At 27.7% G+C, this 13,864-nt stretch overlaps 1 protein-coding gene across 1 annotated transcript in view; it reads left to right on the top strand.

Moving 5' to 3' along the window:
* Nucleotides 1–11,476, top strand: part of LOC111629584 (syntaxin-17-like) — a 42,820-nt gene extending 31,344 nt beyond the window's left edge. Inside the window, exons 5-8 of the mRNA XM_023373494.1 lie at nucleotides 1,359–1,409; nucleotides 10,314–10,400; nucleotides 10,498–10,630; nucleotides 11,015–11,476. Of these exons, the coding sequence (XP_023229262.1) occupies nucleotides 1,359–1,409; nucleotides 10,314–10,400; nucleotides 10,498–10,630; nucleotides 11,015–11,142 (399 nt within the window). The 3' untranslated portion in view covers nucleotides 11,143–11,476. The remainder of the gene's footprint in view (nucleotides 1–1,358; nucleotides 1,410–10,313; nucleotides 10,401–10,497; nucleotides 10,631–11,014) is intronic.
* Nucleotides 11,477–13,864: the final 2,388 nt, after the last annotated feature.

The raw sequence follows: 13,864 nt of genomic DNA, 5'->3' as shown, positions 1-13,864 counted from the left end.
TCCTTTATGAAGGCATAGAGCCTTTACTACATGAAAATGAAAATTAATGAATACACTGTGTACAGTAATTTACCTGATAAGACAGACCTCAGAAAAATACTTTATGAGGCATAAAGCTGTCTTTATCATGAAAATTAATTAACTAAGGATTTTTTTGCCCTGCCAGGGTGTGGCCGAGTTTTCGAGGCTCTACTGTACCACTAGTTAGAAAAAATTCCTTGCCTTTTTAAAAATTTGAAAATTTTACGTCTTTAAAAAGTTTGTTGATTTGATTCACTGTGGCATGGAAAAACCATAGTGAATCAATTTATGTATTTTTTTTTTTTTTTTCATTTTTGACAGTCTTTGCTCTACAGATTCCATGATTAATTAAAAGGCTCAGTGGGCTAGTTAGGAATGGGGTCCAGTATATTTAGGTCAACCTATCCTGCAAAATTCTGAGGTGATTAGACTCAAAATCCAGATATTCAAAGCAGCAGAGAGGTACTGTATCTTTATGACCTCAATAATCTGTTTTTAACAAAAAAAATTGTTGGTATTATTTTTACCAAAGAATTTATATACAAAGTAGCAGCAGTACTGATAAATAATCATATATTCTGCTGAAAGAGTATGTATAACCAAAACTTTTCCATAAAAATATGTGCTAGTTTAGGAATTTTTTTTAAACATGATGCAAACACTGTGCCATCTTCTGTTGACTACATCTGAAATTGATAATCTTGATTTCATCTACTACTGTGTATGATGACCATTTTCCATTTTGTAAAACTTATTTATGTTACCAAATCTAGTATCCATTGTGAGTGAAAAAATAAGTTAGTTTAATAAATATCACTATAGTCATAATGTACAAATGTTGTAGTAAATTGGCATATAGAAAATAAAACAAAATAGTGGACAATAACAATACACTGTATATGGTGGTTTTTTTTCAATTGTTGAGATAATAACAAATAAGGAAAAGAATAGTTTTGGTCATTTTTTATACATCATCATTCATTGAAATTGAGTATTCTCATTTCAAATCTGCATAATGGATAAAAACAGGTAATTTATATAACCTACTATTTGTACACACAAGTAAGGATTAGGTTTACCACAGAATATATTATAAATCCAATCCATACCTTTTTAACAAGCAACAATGTTATATACCCTAATTGACATATTTTACAACAGAAAAAATATCAAATTAAAACAAAAAATTATTTTTGTTATCTTAACTAAAAAAAAATGCAAATATTTTTCTGAAATTTATTATTTTAAAACTGAAATTAAATTTGATATTGTGTACTAACTTCAAGAGTTTAATTTATATTATGAATATCATTTTCTAATCAGATTTTTACTTTTAGGATCTCTTGGAATTGAATGCTTTAATTCGTAATTTTGCTCTGTTTGTCACAGTAAGTATTTTGTATTGAATTTTTTTTGTTTATATAATAAAAATTTTAACTAGATGTATCAAAACAGAACTTTATAATATGGAATAGTGAAAATTACATTTCAAAATCCTACTTCTGTTAGACTGACTAATTATGTTTTGTTTCTTAAATACATTTAAACAGCAAAGTAAATGCAGAAATAAAATATTTTTAGTAAGTTTAAAATAATGTTTTAAAATGATTAATTTTGCTGTTGTTTTGAATAATTGTAGACTTATCTCTTTACTACTATATAAAATCTATTCTTTAAAGAAAAAAGTCTTAGATAAATTAGTTAGATGTAATTAAAAATATCTTTAAATAGATATTTATGTGTTATAAATAAATATATATTTTATTTATTTAAGAACATCTTTAAAGTTATTGACAAGTGAAAATTTCAGGTTATAGTATATTGGCATTTTCTTCAGTTCCTAAGAAAAAATCTAAAGTACTAGTTATTTAGCTAGCTTTACATTTAAATGATTTTTTAAATTTTAAATCATTTGAGAAAACATTGGAAAAGATCAAGCAATCCTACATATTTATAACTACACTGCATTATCCAAAAACAGTTTTATCATAAATGCAACCTTTCATTTCATACTTATTTTAACAATGTAGTATTATCCTTTGCATCTGACCTTTGAGTTTTATCCCTAATTTTTCTAAAATAATCATCTGGAATAGCTGTAGATTTAGGGAAGAAATCTGTTTATGATATTTATAATGACTTTAAACAATAATTTTTCCATTTACAACCTAAAGCCAATTTCAAATCTCTTTTCTACCATACTTTCAGATAACATTTTTTTTATTTCTTTTCTTTTTCTGAAGTTATTAAAGCTATTGATTCCCTAAAGGCTACTACTTATAGTCCAGATCATATCCCAAGAATAGAAATTTCTCCTAATTCAACACTGTGGCATCTCTCACTCTAAATGAATAGTTTCTAATAGATTAGTCATGATAATCTTAAAGATTTTTAAACATAAGTGCCCTGTTTTTATTATTTACATAGATATTTCTCAGGCTTTCAACTCCATTCTCCCCAATCTTCTTCTAACCTTACTAAGAGAACAATTCGATTTAGATCCTATATTCCATTCTTGATTAAAATAGATCAGATGGAAATCAAGGAATTCAAAATTACTTATCACATCCAGCAAGGATCAATCCTTAGCAGCCTTTTTTCTCTGTTTATATGAATAAAATTCTCAGCCATGTTAATTCACATGTTATAATGTATGATGATGACATTAAACTAATAAATTATGACCCTGTTTCTCTACAATCAGATTTAAACATATCTGAATTATTTGAAAAAGCTAACAACTAAAAATAGTTGCAATGTGCTTTTTGTTAACCAGAAATTTATCCTTTTCATCTTTTTTTATTTGTGCTGAATATATAAATTACGCCAACTCTGACGATTTAGTTATTACAGTAGAACCTCGAAAACTCGGCTCTCGATAACCCGGCACTCCGGATAACTCGGCCACACCCTGGCAGGGCAAAAAAATCCTTAGTTAATTAATTTTCATTATAGACAGCTTTATAAAAGTATAAAAGCTCTCATAAAGTATTTTTCTGAGGTCTGTCTTATCAGGTAAATTACTGTACACAGTGTATTCATTAATTTTCATTTTCATGTAGTAAATGCTCTATGCCTTCATAAAGGACGTACTTTTCCTTTGTTTAAGGGTATTTGGGCAGTTTATTCTCTGTTATATTCTCAAGTAAACAATACATACAAGTACAGTACAGTATTTTCTGAGGAAACACTCGTACTTATTTTTTTTAACCCCATTCCTGATAACCCGGCATTTTCACAAACTCGGCCACCCGTCGGTCCACATTAGGTCGAGTTTTCGAGGTTCTACTGTATTTTTGATAGTGAACTTTGTCTCAAAACTCACGTTGAAAGGATAGTTAAATCCCTTACCATTCAATATCTTCTAAAACAACTTTACATTCTGTTTTTGGTAATTTTCAATCACTTATTGGTTACTATATACCAATCTGGTTGATGGATGCCTCCTCTCTGTTAGGAAAAAACCACGAAAGAATTCAATAAAATATACCTAACTTTTATTAAATTCTGTAATTTACCTTTTACTAGCCACCCTAACATTGTTAGGTCCAAATTGGGTTTGCTGTCATTTCCTAATTGTGTAAAATATTTTGATATATTATAATATAATCCAATTGGACATTATGTGACCATTGTAATATCTAAGTGTTTCTCCCATGCAATTTTTGTAATTTTTCAAACATTTTTACACCCGTTTTTTAGATTATCCCTATCTCAACTTTTTTTTTTTTTTGAATTTCACAGAATATAACAGAATCTGAACACCTATTACACACTGATCACATACTTCACATACTGTTTTGAAACTACAATAAACAATATATAATTTTTAACTGCATTTTTTTAATATAAGATAAATTTATATAATTCTTAACCTGTTTTTTTTTTCTTAATTTATTTGTTTATTTTTATGTGTTTTATTTGGGGGAGAAAATCTTTTGTCATAAGACTTTTCCTAATGCGATTGTAATAAATAAATTTATTAATTAATTGAAGCATAAAGTTTTTCAACAGATTTTTGTGTTAAGAATTCTAACTTTGCTTATTGTAGTAAACAGACAGATTGCACTGTATATATGTAATTTATTTTGTGATTTGTCTTTACTGATAACATTAATAAAACCATAATTTCCATCTACAATTGATGGAAATTATGGTTTTATTGACTTGAACATTAAATTGGCATCTTATTCACTCATATTATTGTGTCACAACATGTAATTTTTATATTATTAAGTTAACCTTTGTACAGAGGGTTAGTCAGATATGGCACTATCATGTTGTAGTGGAGAATAAACATGGAAAATTTTTAAAGAATTTTCCCATGCATTTTTCTTGTTCCTGTTTCAGGAAAAAACATTTTAAACAGTTATGTCTAGTAAAGAAAAATCTTTTTTATTGTCACATAATTCCTTTTTTATGTGAATTTTTTTCGCGGTAGTTTTTGGCTAGTTTTCTGTAAAATATCTGCAAACTTTTTTTGCAGATATAAACGTTGTTCAGCAGTGCCACGTGATCGCTCTTGACGGTATATCCATCAATCACTGCAGAGTGGTTAAAGTAAAAAAAGTAAAAAATGCCAACAATTTATACTATTGTATTTGCAAGAAAATAATGGTTAAGATTAATATCATGAAAAAAGACAAAACTTTAATGACTACTTAGATTTCCAATCAGTTCTCTAGCACTGGAAATTTCTTATATCTTACTGACCAACTGTGAGAACTACACTAAGCACTCACAATCTCTCAAGACTAAATATTTAATTTATAAATTTGTACTTTAAATCCTTTAAATGGAATGCACAATAATGACTAAAATATTCATTCATAAAAAAAAATTCAAATTAACTTTAAAACAATCAGCAAAAATTATTTTTTGCTCTTGATACATCATATTTATAATTTTTTATCTGTTAGGTATTACAGAACATAAAAATACAAAGTTGGAACTTCCTTTCAACCCTTTCTTTATCTGGAATAAATAAAAATGATTAAACTCCTTACTTAAGAGCCTAGTTGTGGAAACACTCTTCACTTAACTGTTGTTAAGTGAAGATTGGTTGTATTTTAACCTTTATGTTTTAGGATATGCTAATTCCAATAAAATTAGATGACCAATAATATCTGTGATTATAAAAAGGTTTTACTTTATTTATATAAAATGTGTTAAAATTATCAAATTTAGTAAATGATGTTTATAGTTAATTGTCTTAGAAATACAAAAACAGTATTCTTAAATTTATGCAGATCTTAATGGAGTATGTAATCATGTAGGTGCATATATCAATTGTAAAAGCTGAAGAATTGTATATCAAATAGTCAATTCCATTTTTTGAATATTATTTTTCATTTTATATCAATTTTGATTTAAGTTGAAAGATATTTATGTAAAAACCAATTGAAAGGCATCAGGGCATACTAAATAGTTAGCATGCATAGCAATGATAAATAATTAATTACAAATGGTTTACTTAAAGTGCAGAGATGTTCAGCAGAACACTGTTGAAAGTGAACTGCCCATAACTATCATTGTCATGTACTAAAACCAACATCCCTACATCCAATTCTCATGAAACAACTTTCAAAATACCAATAAGATACTAGATATTTCTGTTATGATTGCAAAGAAATACCGTAATATCCCGTCTCCAGTTCAAAACATAATAATGAAACAAAAAAGCATAACTATCATTGTCATGCACTATGACCTACATCATTATATCCAATTCTTTTTAAATAACACAGCAAGCAACACGCATGCCAAATACCATCAAAAAGAGTTGAGCATGGATTCTGGCAATTCCTAGGTTTGCCACTATGCTTTGCTGGTGCTTGATACATTGACAGAAACTGGCCATTCTTTCAGTTTTATATAGTAGATTGTGTTTATACACATCATAATTATCAGTAATAAGTAGTGTCAGAAGTAATGTTTAAAGTTAAACTTCAAACCATATAGAAAATAAGAATAAAAAATATCAGGTTAATCGTAATGAAGATTTTTTGAATCATTTTATTATATAAATATTTATATCATTAATTTTGATTATTGTTCTTTCTTTTGAAATATTAAATCAAACAGATTTGTTTACAGTATCATTCTGGTGGCTGATCAGCATACTAATGTTAGCAGATTCAAAATATCCTAAACAACAGAATAACAGATAAAGAGTTCTAACTCTATTTTTTATTCTACAGATAATCAGACAAAACAGATTGGTGATATTCTAACTAATCTAATTGTTAAATTTAAATTTAGTAATTAAATTACTAAAGTTTTTTACTGTGGATAAAATAATTATACAATTACATGAATTCTTTAATAATAAAAAAACAAATGAATAAGCCAAAATTGTTAAATTATAATCAATAACCTGTAGTTTTATTGAATTTTTATACAAGATATCATTTTGATAATTTATGATGATATTGTGTAAAATAAATCAATAATTTACATAGCAGTATTTATTTTTAAAAATATTTTTTATGAAGCTAGATGATGCTATTGTGAACCGAGAAGGTTAAGTTTAAATGAGTTATTAGAATTACATCTGTTTTCTTACAAACTATTGTATATAAATGTCTCACATGTTGAATCTAAGTTACTGAGAGGTTTACCTACTTTCCAAAGGGTATGTATAAAATGATGCTAAATCAACAATAATACAGCCAATGTTATACAAATTCAAAATAAAATTAAATACATTCCATGTAAATTTATTTGAAAGTTCAAGATTGCATACAGTCTACTCATAGAATTTTTTCTTTGTTACAAGGAAGTTTTGGGATAGTCATAGACTTTCTTCTCAGAAAGCACTGAGATTAATTATTAACCACTCAACAGCGAGCAACGATTATAGTTGTCAAATTCTTTTGGGGAGTATTGCCAAAAACTAGCCTAAAAATACTGCAAAAAAAAAATCACATAAAAAATGAATTATGTAACAATAAAAAAAGACTTTTCTTTACTAGACACACAAGTCGACCCCCCTATAACACTGTTGATTTTTCTGTTTTATATGAATTCCATGATGTATGAGTCACTTAGATTTTACAAATACGTGTGCTGAGCTGTGAATGGCTAATGTATTTGTAAAATCTACGTGACTCGTACATCGTGGAATTCATATAAAACAGAAAAATCAACAGTGTTATACGGGGGTCGACTGTAACTGTTTATGAAATCTTTTTCTGAAACAGTAATGAAAAAAATGTGTGGAAAAATATTTTAAAAATTTCCCACATTTATTCTCCACTACAGGTGGTAGAACCATACTTCTATCTATAGTTAATTTTAACATTTTGTAATTAGTAGGGTCAATATAATTATGTATAATTAAAAAAATATTGTTAATTTTAGAATCAATATCAGACAACTATTATTGCCTTAGAATCAGTTATAAAAAGTTTACAATAATATGAAAAACTAAATTCCAATACAATGATTTTTAATGATTGAATTTTCAATGTTTTTGACCTTATTCAAACAGCCATCAACAGGCTAATAATATACATATAAATGATTTAATGTACTGTACATTATAGTAAAAGAAATTACAATACCTAAAAGCACTTATGCAAATATTATGAAAGTTTGCTATGTTGTATTTGAGCAGACATGTAATTGATTAGATTATTGTGAATATTTTTCCAAATATGAAATGTCATAGAAGTAGAAAGAAAACCAAAGTTTTCTGCATGGAAATTTTTGAACTTTTGGATACTGTTAATTATTAAAAATGCCAATAGTTGACTGAATAGAATAAACTTGATCTCTATAAAAAAAAAACATTTTGCATGATTATGATCAATGCAAAATCTCATTTTATATTAGCCACAATTTAACATACATGGTTCAAAAAGGATCTGGAAGACTATAGGGAAGGCAATCATTTATAGTATGACATTACAATGGAGGTTTGCCACTATTAATCAACTGACAAGACAATGGCAACAGGTTAAATCTTGCAGTCTCACTATGCACGCAGTAAACAGTAGGCTTTTTACAATTTTTTTCTGAGAGTTTACGGTGTTAGACAAGATAATATTTCTCTCTAACACCAGGTCACACACGAACATCTTCAAGGGTGTCGTGATAATGATTGGAATGAATGCCAGTAGAATACAGAAATGTTCACTGGTAACAACAATCCACAAAACCTTTTTATAACAGTTGTTCACTGGTGAATCTCAACTCTGTTGTCATCATCATTTTGTCCAAGATAGATTTACCACAATAATACTTAAAGGAATATTTCTTGATGTTTTATATTATATCAGAATACAGGTTCAATATGATGTTATAGGTTAGACTGTAATTAGTCAGAGATCTCAGTTTTGGTTATGATTTGGTGTTAATATTGATATCCTTGCAGAGTATGAAATATCAATATTATCAGATGTTTGATAATTTGTCAGTTTAATTGGAAACAAATTAAATTATTAGATTACATTACATTAATTGCTTTTAAATAATTCATATTGTGATGTACAAGATACACTCTACTTTTTAAACTTGTTAAGGATGTGAAATAATGAAAAGTATTCATTCTTTACTCAAGCATCTCTATCATTTATCATTGCATAATGAATAAATGTTCATTGAGTAATGTTTAATTTAACAATTCAAAAAGATATAAAGCCACAAAATAAAATTTATTTTCTAGATTAATCTAATTTAATATCCCATTTAAAAAATTTTACTTCTTTAAATCAATAGGTACTTTACTCTCACTGTATGTAGGAAAAAGAGTGGAATATCTTTTAGATAATCCTTGCTGAATGTTAAGGGACAGTGCCAGAAATTTCTGGGTCAACCACCTGAAAAATTCCCAAGGATTAAACTGGTTTCAAATGCAACTTCCTTAAGAGAGAAAGGAATACTCTAATTGCTTGAATCATTCAGTCATCAATAATGAAACCATTAAAGATAATAAAAAGTAACAAAGTTTTTTTAATGGTATTATGGTAATATCCAAACCAGGAGATTTCCTCCAATATCACAACAATCCAAACTCGGTTAAGAGAAACTAAGAGACCATTCTTCATTCTTTAGCCATATGTCTAATAAAAAGTCTTCAATTAACTTTATAAAGAAACAGAAACATCAGAAACAGCCTCAATTATAATAGGCATAAAACTATAACTATCAATACCTTTTTTCATATAAATTATTGTAGTTTGTATGTTGGGCAGAGTTCAGGGATTTGAGATTAATTACTTTCATTGGGATTAGTGTCTATTTATATAAACAAAAACAAAAAAGCTATAAAATTTTATTGAGCACAAACTCCAAACAAGATATTTGACTTGAGTAGTAAGTAATTGAGTATTAATAGCAATTTGTTACTAAATATTACTACATACTGCCTACTAATGAATAGCAAGCAAATATGGAATACCAAAATCTATCTGTTTCTCAGAATTAATGATATTGAGCAAGAGTGTTGATATCTATTCATTACTTAGAAGTAATTGAGTTTGCACATTATTAGATTATAGGATAAACAATGATGGCAATCCTTTATCAATAATTTCTTCTCCTCGTGTTGGAAATTTATATTTCAACATGAGAAGGAGGGAATTAGATATTATTAAAAAAATAAAATGCTGAAAGAAAATGATTATTATATGCATTAATTTAAACTGAATACAATAGTTGAGTGAAACTTTCTACTTGAACTTGTTATATCAAAGGGAGGGAATTCACACAATCAGCAAGACAACAAATCATATTAAAAAAGACTTTATTGTAGTCTTTTTGCGTCACTGATTGTGTGGATCCTCTTCCTTTGATATAACAAGTCCTAGTAGACAATGTATATTCAACATATAAAATAAAGAAGTACCTATAACCTTTCTGTTTTTACTGTCTAGTTAATTCCTGATGTATCATTGAAGTGGGCTGTTCATTTATGCTGTGTAAATAAGATTATCTCTTTCTGGTATTTTATATAATTAAATGCTATTTTCAGGAATATAGTCATAAAAATAGAGTTGTAAAGTGAATGGCTATACAGATATGGGAGTTGTAAATGGAGATAAGCTTTTTAAATAATATAGATTTACATATTTTAAAAATTCTAATATTTTTATATGTGGATAATTTTAAAACATGTAAAATTAATTCATTTTTTAATGGCTGAATTCTATTGTTTGGATAATTTACTACTAACTCATTTGTTTTTAACAATAATGCATAATAATGATTCAAAATAAATGAATGTGTTGTACAGTCTGTGTGATTGTGTATATTACATTTGTTTTTCTGTTTTAATTTTTGAATATAAGCATCAACAAGTAGCTATCAACAGTATTGAATACAATGTGGAGAGTGCACATCATAGTGTTAGAGAAGGCACGAAAAGTCTCGGAAAGGTAATTTCAAATAATAGTGTGCTATTTTTATATAATCTTTTAGTGTTTTTTATTTTATTTTAAATAAAATAATTTATTAAATAAATAACTTTTACAGGCAGCTGCCTTGAAAGCTGCGATGCTACCAGTGACAGGAGCAGTAATAGGTGGAATTGTCGGAGGACCAATTGGTCTTTTGGCTGGTTTCAAATTGGCTGGTGTAGCAGGTTTAGTTAGCGGTGGAGTTTTAGGTTTGTGTGGAATTTCAGAATAATGGAATCAATTAATAAAATAATAATTAAACCATGCCTAATCTAATTAACCAGGTTAATCATTATTATAGCCAAGAACAAATTAATGAATTTGATTTAAAGGTTAGCAATTCAAATTATGTCTGGAAGGGAAGATTGGAAGGTAGTGTAACTGAAAATATATCTTCATGGTAAGAAGTGCCACACCAAACCAGTCTCTTCATCCAAAATTTAAATATTAATATTGTCTGATTTAATTTCTATCAAAAACTTTAATTAAATGCAAGATGGAAAGCTATTCTTTAGACCAAATTCATTAGTTTAACCAGATTAATTAGATTTAGAATAGAATATTCTCTCATATTTTGACATATATTTTTACAGGATTTACTGGAGGTAAATATTTACAGAAGAAGAAAACTAAAGTTAGTGATGTAGAATTGCAAAATTTATCGTCATCGTCCATTCAAAGATCCCATTCATCTCCCGACTTAAACAACGAAATTTCTTAACAACTGGTTATAGTTTTCAATTTATACTCTGTGTATAATTATTTTGGACTGTTATCAAGTATGATTAAATTTTACATAAAAGATAATCTCATATGTGTAAACTATTCAATGTAAATACTTAAATCTATTTTTTTTATTGGTTTTATTTATAATTATCCTTTCCCATATACTTATCCCTAAATTTATACTGTAAATTTCATCTTAATGGTAATGTATCTATAGCTTGTTAAATCATACAGGCATCCTGTAAATATCAATTTTATTAATTTTTAAAATTAATTTATTATAGAATGTAAGAAGTTTAGTATTATAATGAAAATTGTTTTCTTTTTATACAATTTTTATTTTATTTACAAATTATTAAAAAAACTAGCAAATGTAATTGTTGCTTTAACAATAATTTTAGCAAATTATAATTAATTTGTTTATAAAAACAAGTTGCAGTACTTTATTGTAATTTTTAAAAATATTTGTAAATTTTATATTTGAATTTTATCAAACTCAAAATACTTCACATACATCAAATTAAAAAAATAAAACCTAATTACATGTATTGGATTATTATTTACATTGTTATACAGCACACCCAAAGTGAAAGGGACAAAAATTTGAGCTGTAGAAATTATTGTTCAAATGACTCCTAATTATCGCAATACAAATGAGCAATTATTTATTGTGATGTCAATGCCAGGCTGTAATTTTTAATCATGTTTTTAATTTATTTAATTCAAAATACAGTAGAACCTCGAAAACTTGGCCTAATGTGGACCGAAGGGTGGCCGAGTTTGTGAAAATGCCGGGTTATCGGGAATGGGGTTAAAAAAAATAAGTACGAGTGTTTCCTCAGAAAATACTGTACTGTACTTGTATGTATTGTTTACTTGAGAATATAACAGAGAATAAACTGCCCAAATACCCTTAAACAAAGGAAAAGTACGTCCTTTATGAAGGCATAGAGCCTTTACTACATGAAAATGAAAATTAATGAATACACTGTGTACAGTAATTTACCTGATAAGACAGACCTCAGAAAAATACTTTATGAGAGCTTTTATACTTTTATAAAGCTGTCTATAATGAAAATTAATTAACTAAGGATTTTTTTGCCCTGCCAGGGTGTGGCCGAGTTATCCGGAGTGGCGGGTTATCGAGAGCCGAGTTTTCGAGGTTCTACTGTATATGCTCTCCACCTCAAATTAATAGTGTCTTGCCTCTGTACATCATACTTTTCCTTTAACAGTAGAGTTATGCCATTCATCTATTGACTGCTCTCAAGGGAAAAGTTTTGAATTGAAATAATGTGACTTCCAGTCTGGACTGGAAGTTGTTATATGGTTAATTGGGGCCTCCTGCCCCTAAAGTATCCATATCTGCTCTCAGATTTCATCTATCTAACTCCATTCTCATGATTAAGGAAAGACAGATGGATGGATGGATGACTGGGAATTTATAAGTCTAAAATTTCTTCAAATTGCGGCTCAATAATATAGTTTATAATCGGGTGGATCTAGGTTTTTCGGGGCATAGGGCTTATCGATGTCCAATGAAACCCCATTTTTTTTGTTAGATTAAGAATCTTTAAATTGGGGTTTGAAATTCATTTTTAATAACATCAAAATCAGAGTTGAAATATATTTATTTATGAAATGGTGTTGAATGGCAAACTTTATATCAATAATACTTTTTCATTAACAGTGAGCACTTGACAATTTATGATGATAATTCAATTTTTGGGGCCAGGACTTAAACCCTATTAATCCCTATGTAGATCTGCCCCTGTTTATAATGTTTTTAAGTTTATTTTCTGCTCTCAACAAAATCTTTAGTTTTCTCTTGCTTGTCACTTCTGTCTACTTAGAGAATTAATTGATCATTTTCATTATAATTCTCACTAATTAAAATGTCAGCATTCAAACTTTATACAGTATGAATATGTTTGTTTGTTTAGTTTCAAACAATGAGTTGTGTAGGGAAACTTATAAATTTAGTTGGCCATAACTCAGTAAGTTGTCACATCATAAATGTATTCCTTACATTTTTAAATTTTCAAAGTGCTAAGATTCAGTTGGTCAGTTTGCATTTAATAATAAGGGGTTTTACTTTAGTACAAAACATCATTAAAATTGTGAATTTTAGGGTGTGTAGAGATGAAATTTAAGATCCAGAAATTGTATTTCATGTTTAATTCTCTACACTTCCAGCTTTGTGATATCAGCCATCTGTTCAAAATATCGCAATGTTGAAGATTGGTTTATATACACTGTAAAAATTACAAGAGAACAAAATGTAATCTCAAAACTGCTTTGACATAATGCATTTTGTGTTGGGAATTGTGTTTCTAACTTGGGACAGAAATAAATTTGATTTCAGTTTGACTTTTCAAGAATCTACTGTACTTCATAATTCCAACAAATGTAAACAAATTTTAATTGCTTTAAATTTTAAAAATTTGGGCCAAATTTTCACTGTTGAATTGTTGAAACTGACACTGATATAAAATGCCTATTATTGTCTAAGAAATAAACAATACACTAAATGTAATCTTTATGATAAATAAATTGTTAAATTCTGACTCAAAATAATTTTCTAATTACAAAAAAAAAACAAATTATATACAGATGGCCCAAACTATGATGATAACTGAATTGTCTCATTCAAATATTTTATTACTTACATTGTTGAAAACAACATCCTAGCTGTTTCAGAAATTCATATGGTTAAC

This window comes from Centruroides sculpturatus, unplaced genomic scaffold, assembly GCF_000671375.1.
Source record: "Centruroides sculpturatus isolate CEXI.00-Female unplaced genomic scaffold, Cexi_2.0 scaffold73, whole genome shotgun sequence".
Lineage (NCBI taxonomy): Eukaryota > Metazoa > Arthropoda > Arachnida > Scorpiones > Buthidae > Centruroides > Centruroides sculpturatus.
This window is presented reverse-complemented; position numbering and strand designations above follow the sequence as displayed.